Here is a 27,130-nt window from a genome sequence, read left to right as displayed (position 1 = left end):
AGTTTTTGGAGCGACTCCCGGTTGGCCAATCACTGGATCGTTGCCAATGCCTCGAGAACAGACCGCCAACACGATGATCCGCCAAGAAGGAGTATCGAGAAGGCGGCGCCCGATCGATGTGGGCTAGAGGGTCATTTTAGATGAGAATGTCTCAATCCTGCAATGTGGCGACCGGTTCAGGCGCCACCCGTGTCGGGTGCAGGTGGGTGCCAACGAAGCCCGGAACCAGTATACATATTGCGGGTCGAGAAGGGTCGTGCTGTCGCGACGATCAAAATCATGAAAACGAATATGCGGCGACGATCGACATCGGTCCTACCCGATCTTTAATAAGTCGATTCTTCCAAACGAAGCTGGTGTACTTAGAACATGTGGTGAGCGACGAAGGGAACCCTGCACAAAGGTGCTTGTGATCCAGAGGCTGACGGCTCCATCGAATTGTAATTAGCTGCGGCAGTGCCTGGGAATGGCCTCGTGGTATCGACGCTGCGTGTCCAATTTCGCGTCAGTATGCACCCGATGACCGCTCTCTTGAAGAAGGGGAAGGCATGATCGCCTGCCCTGATTTCAGAAAGAAATTTGTGCTTCAGACAGACGCGACCGATAATGGCCTTGGTGTCGTCATCACGCAGACTATCGACGAAGAGGAGCGGGTTATCGCGTGCGCCAGTAGGAAACTATTGAAGACGGAGAACAACTATTAAAGGAGGTTAGATGTCACATGGCACTTAAATGGCTTAACTCGATAGAGAGTCCATCTGGAAAGTTCGCTTCATGGGCCCTAGAGTTGCAGCAGTTCCAGGTTGACGTGCTGTACCGGCGAGGGAAGCTGAACGCGAGGGAAGTACGTGGACGAGAAGCCTCCCTGCGGATAGACCAGATGCATGCGAGAAAAGGTTACTGAAGAGCCAGAGAAGTATCTGTATTACGCAGTTGAGAACGGCCAAGTCTGTCGTCACTTACAAGCCGACAACGAGCACTACCTCTCGTGGAAATTCTGTGTTGCCCATCAAGGAGTGAGGAAGACGATATCTCGACTAGCGCAAAGGTACTATTGACCAGGGATATTCCGGGAAGCCGCACTGCATGTAAGATGCTGCGAGGTCTGTCAAACATTCAAGATGGAACAGGCGAGACTGGCAGGACGGATGCTGACGCGCCAGGTGACGGAACCTTGGGCCGACGGCGTAGGCCCCTTACCATGCTCGAACCACAGGCATACAATGCTGTTGGTATTCTACAACGCGTTCAGTATGTGTGTGGAATTGGTTCCCTTGAGAAGGGAGACAGCGAAACATTTACAGAGGGCGTTCGAAAAGCGAATACTCTATCGATTTGGAGTCCCGCGGAATTTCGTATGCGACAACGAAGTGCAGTTGACTAGCCGGAAGTTTAAAGGGGAAGGTTTTAGCGCCGGGTCTTAATGGCAATAAAAATAAATATATAATCTAAAATATGAATAGTAAAAATAAGACATGCAATTTTTAAAGGAATTTTATTAATGTTATTATGCTTAAGTTAAGGAAATGAGTATAGGAAAACGATTATTGCTTAGGTCTAATAAGAAACTCTGACTCCTAAAATAATTACAGGAGGAGCGAGTAGGCTTTCGCAGTACGGCGAAAAGAGATAGAGAGGGTCGTAAGAAAATCAGACTGATCATCAACTTATTTTTGGATACGACAAGCGTGAGTATCGGACGTGCGGACGGAAAGATTAGAAAAGAAATGGGAATTATACAAGTTAAGGACGGCTGCGAGGTTAGGGTGAGTTTGAATCAAGAATTGATGGTGCACCAGGGCCACAGAATTATACGCAATAAATAGGGGCAGAAAATCAGTGATACAATGCGTTTTCATATTCATTTTGCCAGCCATTTGGTGCTCGATGCCGAATCGAGACTATTTATTTTCAGTTCTCTTAACCAACCTAAGCCGCGGCGCCATAAAGCTAATTACTCTGTGGCGGAGAGATCCCAAATGTTCCCAACCCCCTTTCTGCATCGCGACGGGGGTCTACAAATTTATTGTGGAGTGGACCCGAGTAGACAAGCGCGTCATCTCTGGCTTTGTGTTTCGGTGGACGGTAGGCAGCAGCAATTATCAGGTCACCCAAGAAAGTACTGTTATTTACCTCCTGTATATATGCGAGCTTAATTATTTTAAGGTTTTCTTATAAAAATGATAAGCATTGCCGCTCAATCTCGAGCTCTTCCGTTGGCTATACGACCTTGAGGTGAAATGCGACTCGGAAATGAGCAAATGAGTAAGAGGTTCTAGTCGGGAGCTCCCGACTAGGGGATACCCTGAACCCTCTTCTTCCAACAACAAATGCATATATATATTCCTTTTAAGAAGCTATATGTCAAGTTTGGTGACTCTAGCTCTTATTATTTACCAAAATCGCCCAAAAAACAGGATATCGATACCGATTTTTATCGATTGCTTGGAAACGGAGTAAGTTATCGATTATCGAAAACAAACTCGATCTTCGCAGGCCCTAGGAGCACCTACATCTACAAATCTACAAAGTTTTTAGCTCTTATAGGTTCTGAGATCCTTGCGTTCATACATACGGACGGACGGACAGACAGACAGACGGACATGGCTAGATCGACTCTGCTATTGATGCTTATCACTAATATATATACTTTATGGGGTCGGAGAATCTTCCTTCTGCCTGTTACATACATTTGGATTTTGCACAAATACAATATACCCTTATACCCATTTTTAATGGGTTCAGGGTATAAAAAGGGGAAAAAGGAGAAAATAAAAGGTGTTTGAAATTCCATACCGGCCATACAACATATATTTATGTATATATATATATATATATAAATAGAACAAGTACAATTTTTAATTTTTATTAATTTCTATCGCCCTAAGCGCAATTTAAGCTATCTCATTCCTACTGATTTACTTTCTTATATATGTCGGGTCTATATTGTGGACGACACTGTAGTAGAACACTTTTGTGACTATTGGTGACTGCGCTATGTCCCTTTATTCGCCAGATGGTCAGCTTAGTTCGATGCAGGTATAGAGAAATGTTGCGTAAGGTCCTAAGTGGCGTACGTGCCAAAATAATGTTAGACTAAGGTTTGAAGAAAGAGTTACGCAGGAGATAATTGTTGTGCGTGTAATATTCTTCGCCATAGACAATTAATAAATAATAATTAAAAATGAGTAGCAGCCCGCAAGGAATCCATAATGACAACCCGACATATACATAAACACACTTGCACACATACCATTTGTTTTCCAGTGTGGGTATACATATCTATATATATACGGGCGCGAACGGGTGGGGAGCCAATTACTCAATTTAATAATTATAAAGTCACCCTCCAACGTGTTCCCGGTGGCAAATGGCCATAACTTTCAGTGATGCCTTCTCGTTGTTGTTGGTCTGTTTTAAATGAAAATTTTAGAAATTTAGTTCCATAATATGTTATAATTATACGCATCTGATGAAGAAATGTTCGCGTGTAAAAAAAATAATGATAAGATACCAATGAAGGTACGGAGAAAATTACTCCCTTGGCTTTCAGATCCACACCGCTGAAGTCTTATGTGACACAAGTTGGTGGCCCAGTGGGTCATGGAATCCGAGCAAGACGTAAGTGAAGATTATCAGAATATCCATAAGCATGAGATGTTTTTCTTGTAGTGGTTGATGGCGGTAAGTCACGTTCGCATGTTGACAAAACGTTCGCGACCGTTCATCATTTGCCTGGTGGTAGCCGCAATGACAAAGGCATCTCGTAATAAAATGTGGTATTAGGGTAATTTGTCAGTTGTTATTTAGTCAGAGACGGATCTTGCCATAGTGTCCATTAGCAGGGAGTTTTCTCGTCGCGGTTGATGGCAATACGTCACGTTCGCATGCTGGCGAAGCGTTTGCGACTGTTCATTATTCGCCTGGTGGTAGCCGCTATGACAAAACAACCTGGGATAAACTGTGATATAAGGGTAGGTTTTATTGGTTTATTGTTTACTATTTGTTTTGTCCCACTCTGGGTATACGTTTGGTGTATGCAGGCCGTAGGTATATGAGCTTCCGAGCCAGGTGACCCAGGACGATATTCTTTCGATCCTGCGCCGCACCTGTCACACAGCATACCCTAAAAGTGCCCAGAAGTGCAACAAAAACCAAATAGCCTTCAAGGTTGCTCTCCTTGAACGCCGTTTGTCAGTCAAACTGACGAACTGTGCATTTGACGAATGCTTGAATGTTGTCCATTGTCCAGATTACGCGTAGACAAGTTAACCTGTGTTAGGATTTGTCTTCTCTCCCCCCCAAGTATTTGAAATTTTTTTAGAAAAACATAAAAATCATTGTGAGTTGTTTTGTCGATATTTATTTGCTTATTTATTTACTTATATTGCAATATGAGCAAAATTTGCCTTGGATTGTGGTGTAGTTATTTAGTCACTGTTAGTGTGTATAGGTGTTATTAAGAATAAGGTTAGTGTCTTGTGGTTAGGGGTCATTCATGGCTGAGGATCAGGGAGCCAATTGGGTTTCAGACGCTGATGAAGCGTCCACATCGCCACCGCCGCTACCTGCAGGAGATCTAGGGGAGCGCCAATGAACCATCGAGGAGTCCCAGAGAGAACCATCCCGACGAAGGGGCATCTAGGGAACCTAGAGTTTCCAAAAACATCCATCGATTCGGTCATTAAGTCGGCGTTGAATGCGGCGATTGCACAAGCCTACTAGACATATCGGCAGTCGCTACCGCCTGGCATCAAGGAGTGCATCCAAGATGAGAGGTGAACGGGCTTCCTGGGGGTGATGAAAACTAAAGTGGCTTAATAGTGTTGTTTATTTATATAAGCGTCTCACCTATGTTGTTCACATTTACTTGTCATCGCAGCTGTTTATGTTGTTCAGACGTTAGAGTCGACTGTGTGGTGTTATTGGAGTTTGTGGTTTGTTTTGCATAGTCTTGTGTAGGTCTGTTTTGCCACAGACATGTAGCTTTGTTGTTGTTGGAATTATACCCAGAAAAACCGATGAGCCAGCCGGCGCGGCCCACCGAGAAACAAGCAGTTCCCCAACAGGACAACATTTGAAACTTCGCCCAAAAAATCTTTGAATCTTTGAAAATGATTTGAGCCCGAAATTTAACAGCCTTAACCCCCATTTCCACCAAGGAGGGATGGACTTTCCAAAAATGCCAAACACCCATCAGATGAATCTTGACAAAGATCTTTGTAAACGAGTTTGAGGCGGATCGGATGGTAAACAATAAGTTTCATAAGTTGTACGCGATTATTCCACAAATGCGGGTGCAATTTCCCGAAATCCTGTCTTAACATGCACCTTCATCACATAAGGTAACTACAGTGAAAATTTCAGCTTCCTAGCTCTTACGGTTTGGGCTATGCGTTGATCAACAATCAGTCAAACATTACAAACAGTTTTATGTATAGATTAGAATATTACAAAATTAAATTTATGACAGCGCACTCACTCCACTCGTCAAAAAGATTGGTGTTATAGCCCCATTTAAGAAACTTTACAGTAACTACGGATTTAAGCAATAACCATTTTTTTATAATCATAATCTAAATTAAAAGTAGAAGTTATAGTAAAACTAAATGCTAAGGAAACTTTATACATAAAGGCTGAACATATAACTTTTATGGTCACATATTATTATTAATTTTCATTTTGCCTTGGTAGTTAACTGTGTTGCACCATTCTCCTTGAAAAACATTTTTTCTGCTTCTTGAAGCTGATTACTGATTGGCCGTTGGATATTCCACGATTGTATCTCTGCAGTACCGAACCACTGATAAAACATATAAGTCAACATAGCAATAATTGCCGATACTTCAAAAACTGTTCGCCACTGATCAATGGAATCCTAAAAAAAAAGAAACAGATCAAGTAAATTATAGTTCTTATATATTTTTACGGTTATTTCTTTATATTCGCAAGAGTTGTATTATTACAATAATTATTATTACTTTGCGATGAATCTAAGGATCCAATAAATAATGTTTTCAGATCATTTTGCTATGCCCGATTGCTGAGAGATTTGGATGGGTGGATGGGTGAACGCTGTCTTTAGTGCCTGCGGCAACACACAGTCAGGCATCATGAGAAAAATCTGAATTATTTTAATTTATATAATGCTAAGTGACATCAATTAAATAATTATAATTTTAGGGAGTTATTTTTGTTGATTTCTGTAGAAACCAATTTCGAAATTAGAAGAATTCTTGCTGGCCTTGCTGTAAGTACATAAAGAACTTTATTTCGGCGATACGATGTCAATGAAAGCACTGAGATCAAGTCTTTCGAGTAGGCACTTAGCAAAGGATTCAGTCATCGATTTACAAAATTTTCATTATAAATGCTTGTTCTTATGGGTATTTCAACGTGGGAAAATTTGCATGAACACTATTTAGTGCGAGTAAGAACGCGCAATATCAAACGTCTTTATATATAAATTATCAATTTTATGATTGTGTTAAAATTATTGGAATGGGATACCTATCCCCAAACAGATATACATTTCTTGGACATCCAAATTACTACTACTACAAAGAGTGTTCACTTGTGGAATTAATTCAAACTTTATACCCAACGAGATGGATATGATCGGCACACCGAAGACTTAATACCTTTGTTGACATTGCCCTATTTTATTTATTTTAGCATAGTGAAGCTCTCAAATGCTGGGTTTGATTTAAATATGTTGGAAAGCACAAGACAAGATTATGCATTATACCACTAACCAAACAACATATAGACTGGACAACCAGTGGACGGCGATGGGGCCTATCCGTTTTTGTGCGGCTGGTCCAAAGTCGCCTTCGTTTTTTTCGGGTTCGAGACACGCTCGCGCGCTCTGACAGCAAGAGAGTAAGAAATGCATATGACTTGTGCGATAGAACGGCATCGCTGCTTATTTTATTCCCTCGCACTTCAGGAAACTGATTTCGCTTACTCTCGGTGCTCTTTCAATTTGAGTATTTACCGTTGTACTGTATGTGTGTATTTGTCCGCACAAGCAAAAATTCCCACAAATTCAATTTTTCTCGGTGGCTTTCTTCCCTTTTGATGGGACGAGTACTATAAAATAATGAAAGGGTTTGCCACGTTGTTGCGAAATTTTTGCATTTTAGCTCATGATCGTTGGAAAGAGTACCTAAGCGTTGCCATGTGTGCATTTAAAATATTTTGGACTCGATATACACGCATACCTGCATATTCTGTATATGAATAGAACGATTTATGAGCGCGTGTACCTGTGTGCCTATTTTATATGCACTCATGGCAAAGCTAAGTTTGGTATAGTAATCCACTTAATACCACCAGCTCCTGTATCTGTAGATCTTCGACCCCGACCGCAGGCATGCCAAACAAAAAAGACCATGCCAGTCGCCCAAATTTACGCACCTACTGATAAAAATATCTCTGCCCCACGACAAACCCTTGAGCAGCGCATTCGCACACATTTATGTATATATGTGTGTGTGTAGAGCTCGAAATTCACAAATGTCAAAAACTTCAAATTTTGTCAAAATTGCATCGGCCAGGCAGCCAGGCAACCATAATGTACACAAACGCATTAATGCCAAAAAGTTATCATGTACACATGCAGCGATCAGGTACCCTTACCCCTAAAACAAGCATGGAAAGTAGCAATTTTGCACATGAACAGGCCAAATCCTCTAATAATATCACACACCTGCTTACTTAAAAGAGTGTGCGTCAATTTTTGGTCTTTTCTGAAAATTCTTACAAGCCGACGATGAATTACCCTTGCAGAAATACAACTTAGATATATTTGTATTTTAAGCAAAATAGGTCCCTACAGTAAACAGAAAATAAATATAAATATTTCATTTCAATTAATTAATCAATTAATTGACCTAAATTGTGTATTAAATAAAATTAGATCAAATTCTTCTCATCATGCCTGACTGGACGAAGAAATACTTGATAGAGCATTTAAATGTGAGGGGCTATTGCTACCACAGGCACAAAAGGCACACAATTGAAGAAATAACCTCTGGCTCGCGAACACGTCGCAATCTACTTGTGCGCACATCCACACGACACAAACATATGAATGTTTGTAGAGGGAGAAAGAGATGAACGCAAGTGCGCGAAGCAATGAGTGACAGCGAGGCACATGCATACATACATATGTTTTTGGGCTGTGAGGATTTAAAAAAACGGATATTAGGAAAACGCATCAGCCGCAGCGACGTTGTGCGCTGAGCGAGATGTGGCTTCATACTGAACGTTCGGCTTTCGAGGCCGGCATTCGGCTGCCATTCTCAGCAGTCTTACTCTGCCTGGGCACACTAAAATGGTCGAAGTTGCCTCGTTTCGATTTTTTTTGTTTCGATAAAAAGGGCCATTTGGTATGTTTATACATTGTATGGTTAGTGTATACACACACAGCAACGGTAAATACACAAATTGAAAGAGCACTGAGAGTAAGCCAAAGCAGTTACCTGCAGTGCGAGGGAATAAAAAAAAGCAGCGATGCCGTTTTATGAACCCGAACAAAAACAAAGGCAACTTTGGACCAGCCGCACAGAAAACGAGAGACCCCATCGCCGTCCACTGATTGTCCAGTCTATATGTTGTTTGGTTAGTGCTACCAGAGAGCTGCATGAATAGCAAAAAAACCACGTTCAAATGATCAATGCCAAAAATGAGTTGAGTGAAATTAAATGCGAAACCGAATATGTTTGAGTGAGTGAGTGCGGTCACGTACAACTCGGACGCACAACATTGAAACGAAGGAAAACGAATTGAATGAGTGGGAATAAGTTAGAATACGAGGTTTCGTTTCGAATGCATTCGAATGACCAACCGCTTTTTTAATTGTTGATGTCTTGTCACGCATAAAGAAATAGACGAAAATTAAAAAGAAGAAAGGAAAAAAAAATAACAACTACTAAATGCGCATGCACAATACATACGGTCTTGTCACCGTTTTTTCTTCGTCCATTTCTTTTGACTGCTTGCGTCTGTTGTATCGAACGAATTGAAGGCACGCACTCGAGTAATTCGAGTTTCTTCGGCTGTGCCAAATATTTCATTCCGCTTTACGCTTTATTTATTTTCACTCATTTCACTGAATGCCGTCTGGTATGAGACAAACGCACTCACATTGGTACTCATTCGTTTCATTGTGAGCCTCGCACTCACTCAATTAAATTCGATTCAAGTCCACTCAATTCAACGTATGTTGTGAGTGAAGCCATGCAGCATGCAGCATGCCTACTTAAGATTACTGTATGAGTTAAGTATTATCTCCACTAAATACACCCATCCCCTGACACATATAGTAGGTTCTACTTGGTGGAAGGCGAAACAACTTTGCACATTCTCTGTGAATGTCCAGCCATTACTTGGGATAGGCAGAAACATCTGAGCTAAGATTTTGTATTCCCAGGGCTTCGTAAGCTCGAGTATTGGTATCCTTCAAAAGAGAGGTCCAGAAACTATTGCTCACCAAGGGACCCCCAGGCACAGAATGATACCCTGAACCCTCTTATTCCAACACCAAATAAATTAATAAAAAAAAAAGTTCCCTTGGCAGGGCTCGAATTTGCAACTGACCGCATTACTTACTGTCGACTCTACTCAACAGCCACACCAGCAAAAAAAAAATAATAATACTTTCCCCGGTAGGGCTCGAACTCGCGACAGACCGCACCACTTGCTATGCCTCTACTCAGCAGCCACACCAACAATTAAGTACTTATGATAAAAAAGGAACTAAAATAACATTACAAAAAAAAGATGCAATTACCATGCTATTAGAATGCGAAGCAGACGCGCATGAATGTGTGTGTGTACATGTATACAGAAATTCTTAAAGCTGCTGCCCCATTCAATTGCGCAGTTGCATATAACTTTGGTTTTTCTTAACCGATCTTTATGAAATTTTCTACAGTATATCTTATTGTACCATAGAATATTTGTGTATTCTGAAAAAATCAATTGCATTTAAATTGTGGTTTAAATTGGTTGGCAATAAAAGTTGGGTTATTAACTTGATTTATAGCTCTGGGGTGGTTGCGGGGAGGTGGCGATAGGTATGAAATTAAAGATACTTTAAATATCTATAATATTCTAAAAGCAACATATCATGTTTGGTGGCTCTAGCTCTTATTATTTACCCAATTTGCTAAAAAAAAAAACAGGATGTCGATATCGATTTTTATCGATTGCTTGGAAACAGAGTAAGTTATCGATTATCGGAAACAAACTCGATCTGCGCGGGAACTAGGAGCATCTACATCATCAAGTCTCTAGCTCTTATAGGTTCTGAGATCCTTTGGCTCATGCATACGGACGGACGGACGGACGGACAGACAGACGGACATGGCTAGATCGACTCGGCTATTGATGCTGATCAAGAATATATATACTGTAAGGGGTCGGAGATGCTTCCTTCTGACTGTTGCATACATTTGGATTTTGCACAAATACAATATACCCTTATAGCCATTTTTAATGGGTTCAGGGTATAAAAACTAGGTTGAGTTTGAAATGTACATAAGAGCAAATTCTAAAAAACACATTCACACAACTGGAATGTTATCTTTTTAAGTAGTTTATAAGATAAAACTGAATGAACTGAGATGTGTAATCAAGAGTCTTAATGAAGACTCTGCTTACTATTATACAAGTATATATACAAGATTATACTTTACCTCTTGAGTTACTAAGAATCCAACGGTCAATGGTGATAGGAAAGACGCCGACATATGAATCGTTTGGCAGAAGGCTAATACTGCTCCTGAGTGTCCATAGTTTGGCGCAATGTCAATAATATTGGCCATTGCTCCCGCGTAGGATGCCGTAATAAAAATAACTGCTATGAACCAGGTAGTCAAGAGAAGCGGTATGTTATCTATATAACCTATACATAAAATAAGTAATCCTGGAACAACTTGCGATAAGGCAGTAAATACTTTTCGCACTGTTGTAAGACCCAAAATTTTATGAAATAACAGTTTATCTGCAATATAACAAAAAAATACCGACGAAATATAAGAGCAAAGAAAAGGCATTCCCGACAGAATTCCATTTGTTCCAAACTCAAACTTAAGAATATGGTTCATAAAAGTCGGCCCATTAACTATAAAAACATAATGTATAAATATTCTGCCGAAGGTTGTAATTGCAATTGCCCAAACTGGCAAGGATCTAAATATTTGCCCCCAAGGCACTTTCACTGTGTATGCATTTCGTACATCTTCACCAATATTAAGCTCAATGTAATTTAGTTCCTCTTTGGTTATTCTGGGATGTTCCTGTGGTGTGTTATAAGCTAAATTGTACCATAAAACGCACCATCCAATTCCTAATGCTCCAGTTGTATAAAAAACCAGTTGCCAACCAAAATTTGTAATAATGAACCCACACAGTGGATACGTTAAGCCAATTCCAATACTAAATCCTTGAAAGCTTGACATAAACCGTGAACGTTCCGTCGTGGGTATCCAATAGCCCACCATAGCGTACATTGCAGGCCAAGTTAAGCCAGAAGCAAATCCCTGAATTGATCGTAAAAAAATTACGACAGCATAATGAAATTCTGCAGCTAATGGCATAAGAAGGCTGCATAATGCAGTTGCCATTTGTGACCAACCGAATACACACTTGGTTCCAAATGCTTGAGTAGAAACTCCACCAACTACTTGAGATAGCACGTAACACCAATAGAATGAACTTATTATCACAGATTTCACTATTGATGAATGGTCTTCAGAGCCACTGCCCTAAAACGTAAGATAAAGTTCAAATGTGTAACAATTTATGAAGCTATGTATTACCATATATAATGTATTAGATACACTTTGATTTTCAGTCAGTGTTTCATTGCCATTTGATATCATAGCAACCAAAGCAAAATTCATATCATTTCGCATCATGAATGATACCAGAAAACCAGACCAGGAAAGAAAATATAAAACCAACCGAGCTGGAATTTTATCTGCAATTAAATTATTTGAGAACATAAATACACATAACATAAGAAGATAAAAAGTTATTTTCGGGGTGCCGAAGATAAAACATATTTTCACTCACAGATTTGTCATATATCTTTACTTTATGCTTTCTCCAATTATTTCTACTGATATCATATAGTGGTCCGATGTTGAGAAGATTTTGCATATATATTAGGATCATAGTGGATCTAATGAATCCCGAGTAAGACCAAGTTATCTTAAGGGCTCTAGTCGGAAGGGATCGACAAGGGAAGACCATAAACCATTTTTAACCAACACGACATGCATTTTGCGCTACGCGCTCGATTGCATTTGCATGTAATCAAATATTTGAAATTTCATTTCATCATCATTATTTTCAACTATACGAACAATTAGGCTTCAATGAAAAAAAAAAGTGAACTAAATTATGAACACAAACACGGAGCACAACATACGATACACCGCATTTGCAATTATATTTGTGTGTATGCATGTGTGCATTTGTGTTTATGTATATAGAAATTCTTGCAATTTGCGCTAGCTGCCGAAAAGACATACAAATAAATATATAAACACATACTTTCTTTTATAACTTCTGTGTTTTTGAATTTTCCTGACTTCTTTCAATAGTATAGTACTGTAGCATTAATATATTCCTAAAATTACGACAGCATTAATATTGTCGCTTAGATCGGTGGGTAATTTCAAACGATTTATTTATTTCATTTTGTGATAGCAGGAAATAACATCCACCTAATCTGTATAAACGGGATTTCGATATTGATTGATTTTTTGAAACAAACTCATACTAATCCGAGTTGGTTGACCTAGTCGGTAAGATCCGAATTAATTTAAATCGAAAAAAATATTTATAGAGGCCCGTCTTTTTGTTGCAGGCAGTACATATGTCAATACGGGCCGGATTAAACCACCACACAATAGGCGCTGTTTAAATGATCCTTATGAATTGCAATGTATATTAACAAAAATTTCGCTGTATGAGGTGGCGAGATCGACGAACTCCACTTTGATCACTTGGCATAATATGCATAATATGGTCAGCAACCTTGTTGGTCACACGAGATGCAAGCTAAGCGCTTTTGCAGACACAGAAATCGGCTCTGCGGCTCTAGTTCTAAGAATCAATTGTGTTTAGCTTTAGATTCGATTTTGATATCGACTAGAGTACGTGTGCCTGGTGTAATAAACGTCTCGTTCACAACCGGTCCTTTCTTTCATTATTCGCTAACGCGGATCAACAGGCAGAATTCCTGGCAAACTCCTGGTTATGCAAGGTGAAATACTAATTTACACCCAACTGTGCAAAAAAAACCCTACAAAAAGTACAACTGGGCTATGCATAAAACAAAGAAAAAGTGAACTGAAGGCACATATGTCAAACAATTAGCTGACACATCTGTAATGTTTCGTAAAATAATTATAAAACAAACAACGAAGACCACGCAGACTGCGGCAACAAGTGCAGCGCCCACATAAACTTGACGCCGCAGCCGCAGGAGCGCTTCGCGCAGCGGAGAGGAAACCAAATTAACTGCGTGGGCAGATCATTAAGTCTGGAGAATATGAGAAAAAAGTTGTACGTGTAAATGAGGCTCTGAAAAACTATTTGCCACTAGAGTCACTAGGTGTGAGCGACTCCTCACAGCTGAGATCCAAAGAGGATAATGGAGGCTACAAGGAGAGTTGATCGCAGGCATCTGCCACACTCTTTTCAGATGGCTATTAAACGCCTCAAATGATTAGAGGAAAATATTTCAAAAGACCCACTGAAAGAGTTTACGATAAACACGATGTGTGACTACAAGCAGAAGGAATATATTCACCGGCTGAAGTCACTAATCCGAACAAGAAAATTCGGGCCTGCTATGGGATGCGGCCGCCACAGTTAGGGGCAGGTCGACTTGTTTACTGACACACTAGCGTCTTTGATGGGTGTGCTCACACGGTTTAGAGGGGACTTTTAAAACCAAGAATCGAAGAAGTTTCTGTGGCTAAGCGGTTTGTGGACGAGGATCCGGATGCCGTAAAAGCGGTTTGCGAAAACACATTTGTAGACGGCAAGTCTTAGATATAGTTAGCTGGGACTGTAAAGAGGATTTATACTAGTGGCTTTTTCGAGATGCGCCATAGGTCATCAAACTCGTAGCAAACTATACAGGCGCTGGAAGACAACTATAAAGATTTGGACGAGCGTATCAGCGCTTAGGATAAGCCGCAAGAGAGAGAGTGGCTACCAGGACAAGATCTGTTGACGTTGGTGGTGGAGCCGGACTTGCGAAAGCATCTAAGGAACGCCCAAGTAAAATACACGTTCTAAGCGTGGTCCTTTCTATTTTTGATCCGCTTGGGCTGCTGGGCTTCTTTAATTTACCCGCTAAGATCGGACCAAGATCCAACATCGAATGGGATGACTAGCTCACGAACGAAGACGAACCCGAAGCCGATTGAGCGACACTGGCTAGATCTAGTTTCAAAGTTGAATGCCGTCCGCATTCCAAGGCGTATAAAGTGGGTGAACCGAACCCAGACTGTACGGATGCATGCATTCGTGGACGCCAGTATTAATGCTTCAGTACATTGCAGCTTGGCCGCCTCGAAAACTGGAGTAGTCTGAGTCTCAGTTAAGTCTGGGACTGGCCAAATGTATCCTAAAGGAAAAGTCGGTGCGAATACATAGGCGCACATTCGACATATTAAAAGGATGCGCTCTACTGGATTCGATCCGATGCTCGAATGTTCCAGCTTCGCATAGGTAAAATTCCAGAAGAATCAGATGTGGACAGCTGGCGTTGGGTCCTATGAGCTCAAGACTTGGCAGGCGATTCCACGAAATTGAAATTTTTTATACCCTGAATCCATTGAAAATGGGTAAAAGGCTCTAGCTCTTATTATATACCCAACTTGCTCAAAAAACAGCATTTCCATATCGATATTTTTATGGTTTGCTTGACAACGGAGTAAGCTACTGATTATTGTTATGCGCATGGACTAGGAGGACCTACAGCTAACATTTCAAGTCTCTAGCTCTTATAGGTTCTAAGATCCTTGCGTTCAAACATATGGAAAGACGGACGGCCGGAGAGACGGACATTGGTAGATCAACTCGGCTGTTGATACTGATCAAGAATATATATACTTTATGGGGTCGGATATGCTTCCTTATGCCTGTTGCATACATTTGCGCAAAATCCTTTTTATAACCTTTTTAACCATTTTCAATGCGTTCAGACTATCTACTGGCTAAATGCATTACTCTATAATGCTTGTTATAGTCATCACAAAGAACCCTGAACGGTTCATGCAAAGCATCATTAGTTGAGCAAAATTGAAGCGATAAGGGTGCAAAAATGTTTGCGAGTCTAGCAGGGATAGAAAAATTTAATTGGCTAGTTTACACAGAAAAGTCGATTTCACCAGTAATTAATTTATGAATCAATATTACACCCAGCACGGTTGTACGATTAATCAAAGAAGGAAGGTTAATCAGCAGAAGCCTGCTGGAGTATGACGGTAGCCGCACAGGATCCCAATTAAAACCACGAAGGAATAACCACAAGAATTGTGTCTGAAGGGATAGGTGGAGTGATGGATAGCGTATTGTGGTGACCACATACATGAGGCATACTCAAGAATAGGTCGTACCAAAGATATATAATGTGTTTTTGTCGTGTACGGATCGTCAAACCACGGTCTTAACATTAGAGTTAGAAGGATGGCCCCTAGATCATTAACTTCATTAGATGAACTGTTAACACGCTCGACCGGTTAGTTATCAAGGATGTAAGAAACCAATTGAGGAGGGCTTCTTTAGAAGGTCGTTCCTTACACTTGGTGCAGTTTAAGTTTAAGAGTTTGGCTAGACACCATGTCTGAAACGCATCAATGTCAGCTTGTAAGAGATAACATGATACCATATCTTTATATGCAAAGCATAATTTTACATCGTCAGCATTCATTAATACTCGAGAGCGAGACAGTATCAAGTGAAGGACATTGATGAAAAGAGTAAGGAGTAGCGGGCCCAGATGACTTCCTTGAGCAACGCCGGAAGTCACAAGAATACGTTTAGAAAACAAATTTTTGAAAGGAACCTTTTGGGTTTTATTAATCAAATATGAAATTCAGTTCAAGAAATTGACTGGGCAGCCGAGAAGGCATAATTTATGAAGCAGCAAGTAGTGGTTGACAGATTCGAAGACCTTACTAAAATCAGTATAAAAGACGTGAGTCTGCATTCTTTTCATTAACCCATAAATTACAAGCGAAGTAAATTCGAGAAGGTTAGTGGTTGTAAATAATAGAAATAATAGAGCTACATAAATGTTGCAGTTGAGATGCTATAATTCTTTCAATTCTCTCCCTGGTCTGACGCATAAATGCCCGCATTTCACCATCAATCTCCTATCACGAGTCGCAACTATAGTGCGAATCATTTCGTTTGACAATAGCATCCTCCACTAGACCAACACTTTGCATTTGGCAAGTTTTTAAAGTAGACAATTTATGGTCCATTATTAGTTCTCTACTATAATAGCGCAGCCAAATGTAAAAAGAGAGTTACTTATATTTGATTAATATCGTAATGAGCACCAACAAGCGGCAGAAAGTAAAAAAAAAGATCAAAGCACAAGTTGAAACAAGTAAGAGGCTCTAATCGGGAGCTCCCGACTAGGGGATACCCTGAACCCTCTTCTTCCCTTATCAAATGCATATAAATATTCTATTTTATAAGCTATATGTAAAGTTTGGTGACTCTAGCTCTTATTATTTACCAAAATTGCCCAAAAAATAGGATATCGATATCGATTTTTATCGATTGCTTCGAAACGGAGTAAGTTATCGATTATCAGAAACAAACTTGATCTGCGCGGGAACTAGGAACATCTACATCTAAAATTTCAAGACTCTAGCTCTTATAGGTTCTGAGATCCTTTGACTCATACATACGGACGGACGGACGGACAGACAGACGGACATGGCTAGATCGGCCTGGCTATTGATGCTGATCAAGAATATATATACTTTATGGGGTCGGAGATGCTTCCTTCTGCCTGTTACATACATTTGGATGTACATGATATGTTGCTTCTAGAATATTATAGATATTTAAAGTATCTTTAATTTCATACCTATCGCCACTGCCCGCTATCACCACAGAGCTATAAATCAAGTTAATAGCCCAACTTTTATTGCCAACCAATTTAAACCACAATTTAAATGCAATTGATTTTTTCAGAATACACAAATATTCTATGGTACAATAAGATATACTGTAGAAAATTTCATAAAGATCGGTTAAGAAAAACCAAAGTTATATGCAACTGCGCAATTGAATGGGGCAGCAGCTTTAAGAATTTCTGTATACATGTACACACCCACATTAATGCGCTTTTGCTTCGCATTCTAACAGAGTGGTAATTGCGACTTTATTCTCTAATGCTATTTTAGTTTGTGTTTTTTTCATAAGTACTTAATTTTTGGTGTGGTTGCTGAGTAGAGGCATAGCAAGTGGTGCGGTCTGTCGCGAGTTCGAACCCTACCGGGGAAAGTATTATTTTTTTTTTTTTGCTGGTGTGGCTGTTGAGTAGAGTCGACAGTAAGTAATGCGGTCAGTTGCAAATTCGAGCCCTGCCAAGGGAACTTTTTTTTATTAATTTATTTGGTGTTGGAATAAGAGGGTTCGGGGTATCCCCTAGTCGGGAGCTCCCGAGCTACCCGAAATCTATGACCCAGATAACCTTATTCACTCAATGTCACGTCGTCTGCGGGCTGTAATGGATGCTAATGGCCAATATACCAAATATTAGTACCACCATAGCTATAGTTTCCTAGATTTAGTTATGTATATAGTAATATTTTGCATTTTGCAAAGAATTAAGTGACAGCGCAAAAATTGCCTCATTTTGGTTTTGTCTGTTTTTTTTACATTTGCGTTTTGAATTTTGTTATGTTTGTGCCTTATATCTAAGAAGAATACTTAGAATAATAATTATATGCATTTCATTTTGCAAACAATTACTTGACAAACTTTATATACTTTATGGGGTCGGAGATGCTTCCTTCTGCCTGTTACATACATTTGGATTTTGCACAAATACAATATACCCTATTAACGATTTTTAATGGGTTCAGGGTTTAAAATCTTTAATTGTTCACTGCAAATTAATGAAATTTCAATTTCAAACAATATATTAGATTATTCTTAAAGCATTTACGTAAGCAATGATGTTATAAAATCAGAACCACTTTCGTTTGTACAAACGAAACAAATTATAAATGAACGCACAAAATGTAACAATGTATTCCAGATTAATTACAATAACCACATTTGTAATCATATCAATAAGTTTAATACTGTTAAATACATATAAGTTCCAAAGCATACCTAAGAAACTAATTATAAAATATAAAAAACCAAAAGTAGAAGAAACACCTAAAATAATAGAAGATACACCAATTAAAAATGAAGAAAATATTGCACTATACCCAAACTTAAACACCTGAGGACATACACTTTTCTAATGGTTGGGGGAGTGACATATCCATGAATGTTCTCAACAGAAGTAGCCGTTGGTGAAAATAATAAAATGAAATATATTTTTTTCAAGTAACTAAACGTGTAAAACTTAAAATAAAAATAACTAAAATGCCGGTGTTTTATTAAATCAAAACCATAACGGAGAGCACAACAAAAAACACGTCTGTTCGTTTCAAGTGGAGACTGGAATTTTTATGTGGTCGAAAATACGGAAATAAATTTTTATATTGTTGTATATATATATGTCGGAGAGGAAGTACTGTAGCATCCCGATAGGCATGAGACTTTAAGGTGTGACAATGGGATGTGCTGGTAGATACTAGTTCTGATAGAATGGGGACACAGTTTGCGAACTGAGGCTGTGTGTGGCTTCGTATGCGTTGCTAGACCTGGTCTCTCTCTTGTGGCTGTCCTGTGTTTCCGGCGTGACGTGAGTTGGTCACGTGTGCGTATTTAAGAGAATAATGAGCAAAGGCAACGAAGACGCGCTGCATTCGCAAGGACTGATTATGGAACACCAGAATCCGTACGACTAAGCGATCAATAATGACGACCCGCAGGGAGATGACATTAATTCTCCGACATCAGAAGTGGGATTCGGCCCTAACCAAACTTCTTCAAGGAATATCTTCGCGTTGTTAGAGCAGCAAAACCGGAATTTTCTTGAACTGGTTAAGAGGCTACAGATGCCCGCGAGCGAGTTACAACAGACTAGCGAGATTTCCTTGCCGAAATATAATCCGGTCATTGCTGGGGTGGATAGGGTCGACATCATTTTACGAGCAAAACCGTTAAGTGACAGCGCTCTTTCTTGGGCACATGGCTAATTTCGACCGGCGTTTGCAACGAATGATACACACAACGCATGTAAACAATCGACGTGAACTGCAAGCGGAGCTGCAAGTATTCTCAGCGCTGAAAAAGCGTCCTATTACATCAAACTGGGAACTAGAGACCGAGCGTGCTAAAACTGTGGAACTTAAATGTTATCAGTGTGGAAAGCCAGGTCATAAAAAAAAAAGACTGTAGATCTGGAATGAATTTGCAGGGTTCAGCAACTAGAAAGAAGTGGCGTTCAGGGAAGGGCAAACGTAACTTGCTACAGATGTCAGAAGCCGGGACATATTACAAAAAAAAAGTGCAGAATACCGGATTGGGAGTAAGATCGGAAAAAAAAGTGGAGCTGTCCGCTATAGTGGAGCCTCAATCGAGTATGCTGGTCAATGGTGAGAGATTTCCGATTACATTTGATTCTGAGTGCTCATTAATTAAAGAAAGCGTTTCTAATAAGTTAGCGATATCTCGTTAAAGGGAATAGGTAATGCCAATACTTACAGTACTGTACCAGTTAAATCAAACATCATGATTAATGGTAATTCTTTGGTTGTTTTGTTTCATATAGTACCAGACGAATGTATTAAAAATAATATTGTAATTGACAGAGAAATATTGGCTCAAGGCCTTTAAGTGGATGTTTCCTACGATAACTTTAAGATTGTTCAAACTAAAGTTGTGAACGTTTGTGAAACCGTTCAACCTACTTTGATAACATTGAAACTGATAACATTGAAACTGAAATTGACAAGATTAAATTAAGGGAGTTGGCCGCTAAGAACATGAAAGAGGTCGCTAGATATGAGAAGACAAAATTTGATAAATATGTGGCTAAGGTAATTAGGTTCTGTGTGGGTGACTTTGTGTTGCTTAAAAACAGTGAGAGACAGCAAACGAAATTAGATCCAAAGTTCAGAGGCCGTTTTTTTGTGGTCGAGGTATTGGACGGAGACCGATACGTTTTGAAGTCTGCACAGAACAATAGACGTTACAAGTATCCACACGAAAGTTTGCGTAAGTAAACGGATGTGCAAATTCCAGAAGAGCTTGATATAAATTATAAAGAACAAAGTCTGTTGGAAATGTCTGTTGATACAGAAGAGTGCTCGTGAAGTCATGTGATTGACGATGGACGAGGGTTGCTTTGGAAATGTGGTTGATGAATTCGTGAAGCCAAGTATTGGGCGATGGACGAGCAATGTGGTTGATGAATTCGTGAAGCCAAGTATTGGGCGATGGACGAGCAATGTGGTTGATGAATTCGTGAAGCCAAGTGTTGGGCAATGGACGAGCAATGGGTTGACGAATTCGTGAAGCCAAGTGTTGGGCAATGGACGAGCAATGGGTTGATGAATTCGTGAAGCCAAGTGTTTGGCGATGGACGAGCAATGTGGTTGATGAATTCTTGTAGTCAATGTGTTGGGCGATGGACGAGCAATGTGGTTGATGAATTCGTGAAGCCAAGTATTGGGCAATGAACAAGCAATGTGGCTGATGAATTCGTGAAGCCAAGTATTGGGCGATGGACGCGCAATGTGGTTGATGAATTCGTGAAGCGAAGTGTTGGGCGATGGACTAGCAATGTGGTTGATGAATTCGTGAAGCCAAGTGTTGGGCGATGGACGAGCAATGTGGTTGATGAATTCGTGAAGCCAAGTGTTGGGCGATGAATTCAAAAGTTGGCCAAGAAAAGCCTAGTTATGTATCTTGGATTTTTTGAATTGATGGTTTGAACTGATTTATGTATAATATGAAAATGTTTAAATGATCTCTTGCTTGGAAATGTAAATGAAAAAGAAAATTATAAGAGAATATAACCTAACATATGTTAAAATAACCTACGACATGTTAAAAATAGAAGTAAAGTTTTGTTATGGAATATTATATGAAGTTGAGTTAAGTTTTTCTGAAGTATTCAATGAAATTATAAAGTTGGAATGAAAGACACGAGGACGTGTATATGTCAGGATGGTCGTGTCGGAGAGGAAGTACTGTAGCATCCCGATAGGCATGAGACTTTAAGGTGTGACCATGGGATGTGCTGGTAGATACCAGTTCTGGTAGCATGGGGACTCAGTTTGCGAACTGAGGCTGTGTGTGGCTTCGTTTTCCGCAGATGTTTGCTAATAATAGGTCCAACTACATCAAACATCAAAAACTCTGTCTGAACTATTTCGTGAAAGGGGATCAATTATAATTGTCGAGTCAATATAATTGATTCACTTGTAAGGGTCGGCACATTCCTCCAGCTGAAACTTCCCCCTGCAATATGCTATTTTGATGCAAACACACAAGCTGCGCTCCTTGGCATGCACGAAATTCATCCTTGAAAGACTGTTCAATTGCATCAAGCTTTCCATCCATCCAGCTAGTTCAGCCAAATTTGCCCAAAAAGACTGAGAATGCATATAAAAACCTCTACCTTGTCCAATCTGGTAGACAATTTGCCTTTGCATCTGATTCCACACAGTATTTTGAGGGTCCTACTACCTTCGGTTGGATCCCTACTGGCCCAGTCCACAATGATTTCGGTCAGCCCACAACCACTATTAAATGGTCTAACAACGTTTTGGGAAGTGTAAGATCTGCCAACTGGCAAAGAGTTAGACGCCCTGGTGAAAATAAATTTATTTGTACCACCAAAAGGGATAAGACAGGCAGATATATAGTTACGTTACCCTTCTAAAATCTTGATCACGTCAACTTGGGTCATTCGAGGTTCATTGCACTTGCTAAGTTTTTGAGAAACAAAAGTCGTTTAATGAGAAATCTTTCACTCAAAGAGCATTACAACTCAGTGATAAGGACTACCTGGACTTGGATCATATGAAACAAATCCCTCCTAGAACCGATTTCAATAGACAGTGCCATCACAAAACTTCGCGTTGTGTTGAACGCATTCTGCCCTTCCTCAAATACCGAAAGTATGTACGATGTCCTACACACAGAATTTGTTCTTCTATCCAATTTAATTATCCACATCTTGAAGTGCGTTCTTCTGCCATTTTTTCAACACCGATATTATTAAAACGTATCAACAAAACCCTGTTGACTCAAAGCACAAATCATTTCAAAAAATCCTCTACCGGGATAGTGATGACGATCTCTGTGAATATGTGCTCAACACAGTCACCTTCGTTGTCAACTGCGCTTTAATTCCTAGAGATTCGGGTCCTGCAGCAACTGACGTTCGCCCACAATACTCATTGGCGAGCGACTACGGAGTGATCTTCCAAGAGAACATCTACTCGAGCCTACTGAACTACTGAAAGCACTATCACACGTCTCCTCCTTCGCTTTACGCATCGCATATCCCTCCATGGTGAACACTAGATGATGATATGCCTAATACGGTGCAAGTATCACTGGATATCAAAACGGCGAACGAGCAAAGTTCTCCCGTCCGTTCAGGCATGCAGGCGTTGATTTTACTGGGACTTTCGACATCACAAAATACACAGCTTGAGCATGCTTCATTACCAAAGGCTAGGTCTGCGACTTTCTATGCTTCAGCCCATGAGCCATACATTTAAAAGCCACTTCCGACTGAAAAATTCCTTGTCGCTTTCGCTCAATTTGTTTCTCGGCGAGGGTGCCGCCATCAAATGTACTCTGACAACGGCAATATGTTCGTTGGAGCTTCCAAAGCTTTATCGCATGACTTTGTTAAGCCCGCGAAAATTTGTATTAATTCAGCTTATAGCCATCAAAATTTGTTCTGGCGCTTCTACCCTCCTAGCGACCCTCACGTGAGTGGCTTATGGAAAGTGGGTGTAAAGAGTTTCAAAACAGGAAACGGTACAAAATCTTTGGAGATTCGAGCGGTATTTCACCCGTGAAGTCCGACGAGTCGCATCAATGTAGCCTTGGCAACGGCCCCGGGCTTTCTGTAACCCTCATCTGTGTAGAAGGTGTTTGTACTGCCTATTTCAGCACAAAGAGGCTCAAGGATACGATAATTGAAGTTATGCTCCAGACGGAGATTCAACTTCAAATTTGTACCCCTACAAAACAAATCGAGGAGAAAATTGTCACTGCAGCCTGTTAGGAAGCTAAGAAATAATGTGGATATACGCCTTAACATATAACAGGGACTCAAAATTTTCCAGACGTATATACCGAAATTTTCTATTGAATCGGTATTGTTAATGTCATTCGTAAGTTTTTCAATTTGTTTTCATTTATATCTTAAAGGGTCTCAGATCACACTTTCAAAATAGCAATAAAAGTTCCAATATTTCAAATGAATCTCACCTCTAACACTCGTATAATACGAATAAGGTCTTCGCTTTTCCATCGGTATAACATACATTATCTGCGCAGGATGTCCTTTTTATATATATAAATTGCTGAAAGAAAATTTTAAACAATATAGAATACATTAATAAAGCCGTTTTGAGCCGATCCATGGAGTCTGTCAGTCTGACAGTGCTGTTTGATAATATATTTAATAGCTGAATCCTTTCAAAGGCAATAACTACTAATAACATTGTCGAGATTGTGCAAGCTGATCATTAAAAAAAATTAGGTAGTAGGATACATACGTTGTACAACCATAAGGTTTATTAGCCTAATTAATCTGTGAATGCACTCAATAGTGTAACAGGTAATGTGTTAATGTGTTACCCAGTAATGTGTAAGAGTTACTATAGGTGTCTCAGCTGCTAGTTAGAATATTAATTAATGATCTTATCTATCACTAGCTGACATTGTTAAAAAGAGGAAAGCGTCACTTCAGAGTAGAGTTGATTGAACATCGATGCGAGTGAATGTTTCCAAAATTAAATTATGAAATTATGAAATGTACATACATAAAAAAAATAAAAATACTATTACAATCTCAGAAGTGGGATATTAACATGGAAACGAGATATATTAACATTAAATATAAAAAGTAGCTGGGAGTATTGGATGTCTCCACAACAGGCTCCAAGGCCGAGCTAATACCGCATGCTGGACGAATGCACGTATAAAATAAATGTTCTCAAAAAGCTTTGAAAATGATTTTGAAACTGATCAGACAGTAAATAAACATCTTTCATACAAACGTTTTCTTCCAATTTACCACTGTTGCGATTGGAATTTCCCAAATCGTTGAAACACGTATTCACTAAGATTTTATGTAGAGCTTTGAAAATAATTTTAAAGCAAATCGGAAAAAAATTAGAACATCACCAAAAAATTCTTGGAATGACATTTTTTACGGAGGATTCTTTGATTCTGCGAAAAATGAAAAACAGGTCTCAAATAATTTTTCTTATGGATCCTTGGAAATGAATTTAAGCGCGAAACGTCACCCGCCAAATCTTTGACACCCATTTCCACCAAGAAGGGATAGATATTTCAAAAAGTGCGAAACTCCCCTTAAATGAATTTCAGCAAAGATCTTTGAAATGTAGTTTGAGGCCGATCCGATGGTTAACAAAAAGTTTCATACCAACGTTGTTCGCTAATTTACCACTGATGTGGTATGAGAATGTTTTGATTCAGCGAAAAATGTGAAACACGTCTTAAATGATTTTTCATATAGATCCGTGAAAATGAATTTGAGCGCGAAACGTCATCCACCAAATCTTAAGCCCCCATATCCACCAAGGAGGAATACAATTTTGGAAAAGTGTGAAACACATACAAATGAATTTGAACAAAGAATTTTATAATTGAATTTGAGGCCGATCGGATGGTAAGCAAAAAAGTTTCATTCAAACGTTTTTCGCGATTTTTCCATACCTGCGGGTGGAATTTCCCTAAATCCGTCTTAACGCGCACCTTCATCACATAAGGTAACTACAGCTTCCTAGCTCTTACGGTTTTGGCTGTGCGTTGATCAACAATCAGTCAGTCAGTCAGGACAAACAGTTTTATATATAGATATACGGGTTTAACAGGTAGAAGTTTTTATTATTTATTTAAATATAAATTAAAGTCCATATTTGACATAAATTATTTTATTTTATATTAATATTCATATGTGAATACAAATTTGGGATAGGTCACGTTCAGCGCTAGAAAACTAACAAAATTGATTTCATTGGCAGCAAAAGCCAGTTCACATATGTTCATATTTTGATGTACTCATGCATAATTTACACATACAAGTGGTGCTTGCACGCCATTGGCTGAGACAAGAACTTCCCTCCAGAATACAAAAGTATAATCGATCCGATGTAAAACTTATCAAAAGTATCTAAGGGAATGTACCATTCATATTAAGCACACATATCATTGATTAGGCAAAAGCCAAATGCGTCGATCGTTAGAACAAAATTTGTTCACTCAATGTACTTCGAGAACGAAACGACGCAAAGCACCATCAACTAGCTTTGCTAAAGGCAGGCTGGCGACTACCTTCATTGCTCGTGTCAGCATCAACAATCGCAACTTCGGCGTTTGTTCGTCTGACTTATGGGGAGCGAAGAGGCAGTCGGATGATGTTTCGTTTAAAGTTGGCAAAGTTGGGCGGTACTCATCTTAGTGTTTATTTTGACTTTATTAAAGGCAAACTGGATGAACATTTACGTCTTCAGGCCAGATTTTAATGGTTTAATGACAGTAAAGATGCAACGAGCATGGCGGATCTGGTGGAAAAGGAGGCGAAACTAAAACTGGAAGTAACTAAAACTGTGCTATACTAAAGGACAAATTGTTTAATAGTAAATTTTAAGAATATGGATTGTTAGGCTTTAAATTGTTAGAAAAAGAACGAATAAATGCAGAAACAATTAAAACAATTTTAGGTGATAATTTTGAAAAGAACATGTCGCTTATTAAGCATTTTACACACAGTCTCATTAGAAAGAGTGTAAGTATAACATTGGAGAACAATAAAAACGTGATCATAGAGATAGGTTCATATAGTTTATCGAATGAATATATGTAAAGGCGAGAAGACCTTTTGGGTAAATTGATGGAGCTTAAAAGTCAAATTCTACATCAAATAATACAAGTAAAATATTTCGATTTTTGCAAGAGTTGCTTTATTTATTACACACAAAAAAGTGATACATACTTTTTGTTATATGGTTAAATTCCAAATTAATGTAACCAAACTTAACAAAGACAAAAAACTCAAAATGTATCAATTCCTGTGATGCCAGATCGCCACAGTACCCCATTCTAGTTGTGAAACGAACGGGGAGTCTAATTGTGTGGCGAGGGCTTGTGGATTGTTGAAGCAGTATAGGTGTGGTGTCCTTGGATGCGTCTTGTTGTTGACCTAAACGATGTTGCTTCTGAGTTGGTTTTCGTTGATTGTTGCTGTTTTCCTGAAAGCATGTTTGAGGCGATCACTTGGTACTTTGGTATCGTGACCATTGATAAGTATGTTGGAAAAATTGGTTTATTTTGATTTTACTTCAAATGTTCCGTCCTAGGGTGTTTGAAGCCATGCACGATATGAATCAGCTAATTGCATATTATTTTAATGAGTCGTGGTAGGAAGTGTGAATATCGCGCATCATCTCTTGTAGATGCTTGGCGAAATCAGTTTGTGGTTGATATTGACTGGAGTTGTTGGAAAATGTTCCAGGAACACGAAGAGTTGTACCATAAACAAGCTGTGCTGCTGTTGTTTGGATGTCGGGCTTATATGCTGAGCTTTGGCCGAGGAGAATCTTTAGCAATTTGGATGGCCAGTCGATCCTGTTGTGACAAATTATAGCTAAATAACCTTGATTCAAATTGTCTGCCAATATCTTAATTGAAGCAATGGTCCAATGACGTCTACATTGATGTGTTCAAATCTGCGGGA

At 39.4% G+C, this 27,130-nt stretch overlaps 1 protein-coding gene across 4 annotated transcripts; it reads right to left on the bottom strand.

Annotated features, from left to right (window-relative positions):
* Positions 1-4,340: 4,340 nt before the first annotated feature.
* Positions 4,341-23,708, bottom strand: LOC115763931 (vesicular glutamate transporter 3). Of its 4 annotated transcripts, XR_004017964.1 has the most exons (5): positions 23,635-23,708; positions 11,829-11,989; positions 10,704-11,774; positions 4,852-5,878; positions 4,341-4,791 (listed from the first exon to the last, which is right to left on the bottom strand). XR_004017964.1 is itself a non-coding variant. In XM_030706722.1 (4 exons), the coding sequence occupies exons 1-4, from the start codon at positions 23,690-23,692 to the stop codon at positions 5,678-5,680; spliced, it is 1,491 nt and encodes a 496-aa protein (XP_030562582.1). In that variant the 5' UTR covers positions 23,693-23,708; the 3' UTR covers positions 4,341-5,677. The 4 variants fall into 4 exon arrangements, 3 of the variants coding, with proteins under 3 accessions (XP_030562582.1, XP_030562585.1, XP_030562583.1); XM_030706722.1 differs by having other exon boundaries at positions 4,341-5,878; XM_030706725.1 differs by lacking the exons at positions 4,341-4,791; positions 4,852-5,878 and having other exon boundaries at positions 10,976-11,011; positions 11,656-11,774.
* Between the last annotated feature and the right edge of the window lie 3,422 nt (positions 23,709-27,130).

The sequence above is a fragment of the Drosophila novamexicana genome, unplaced genomic scaffold (assembly GCF_003285875.2).
Source record: "Drosophila novamexicana strain 15010-1031.04,08,12 unplaced genomic scaffold, DnovRS2.1 tig00000796-arrow-arrow-pilon, whole genome shotgun sequence".
Taxonomy (NCBI): domain Eukaryota; kingdom Metazoa; phylum Arthropoda; class Insecta; order Diptera; family Drosophilidae; genus Drosophila; species Drosophila novamexicana.
The sequence above is the reverse complement of the archived record's forward strand: the minus strand, read 5'-3'. Positions and strand labels throughout refer to the sequence as shown.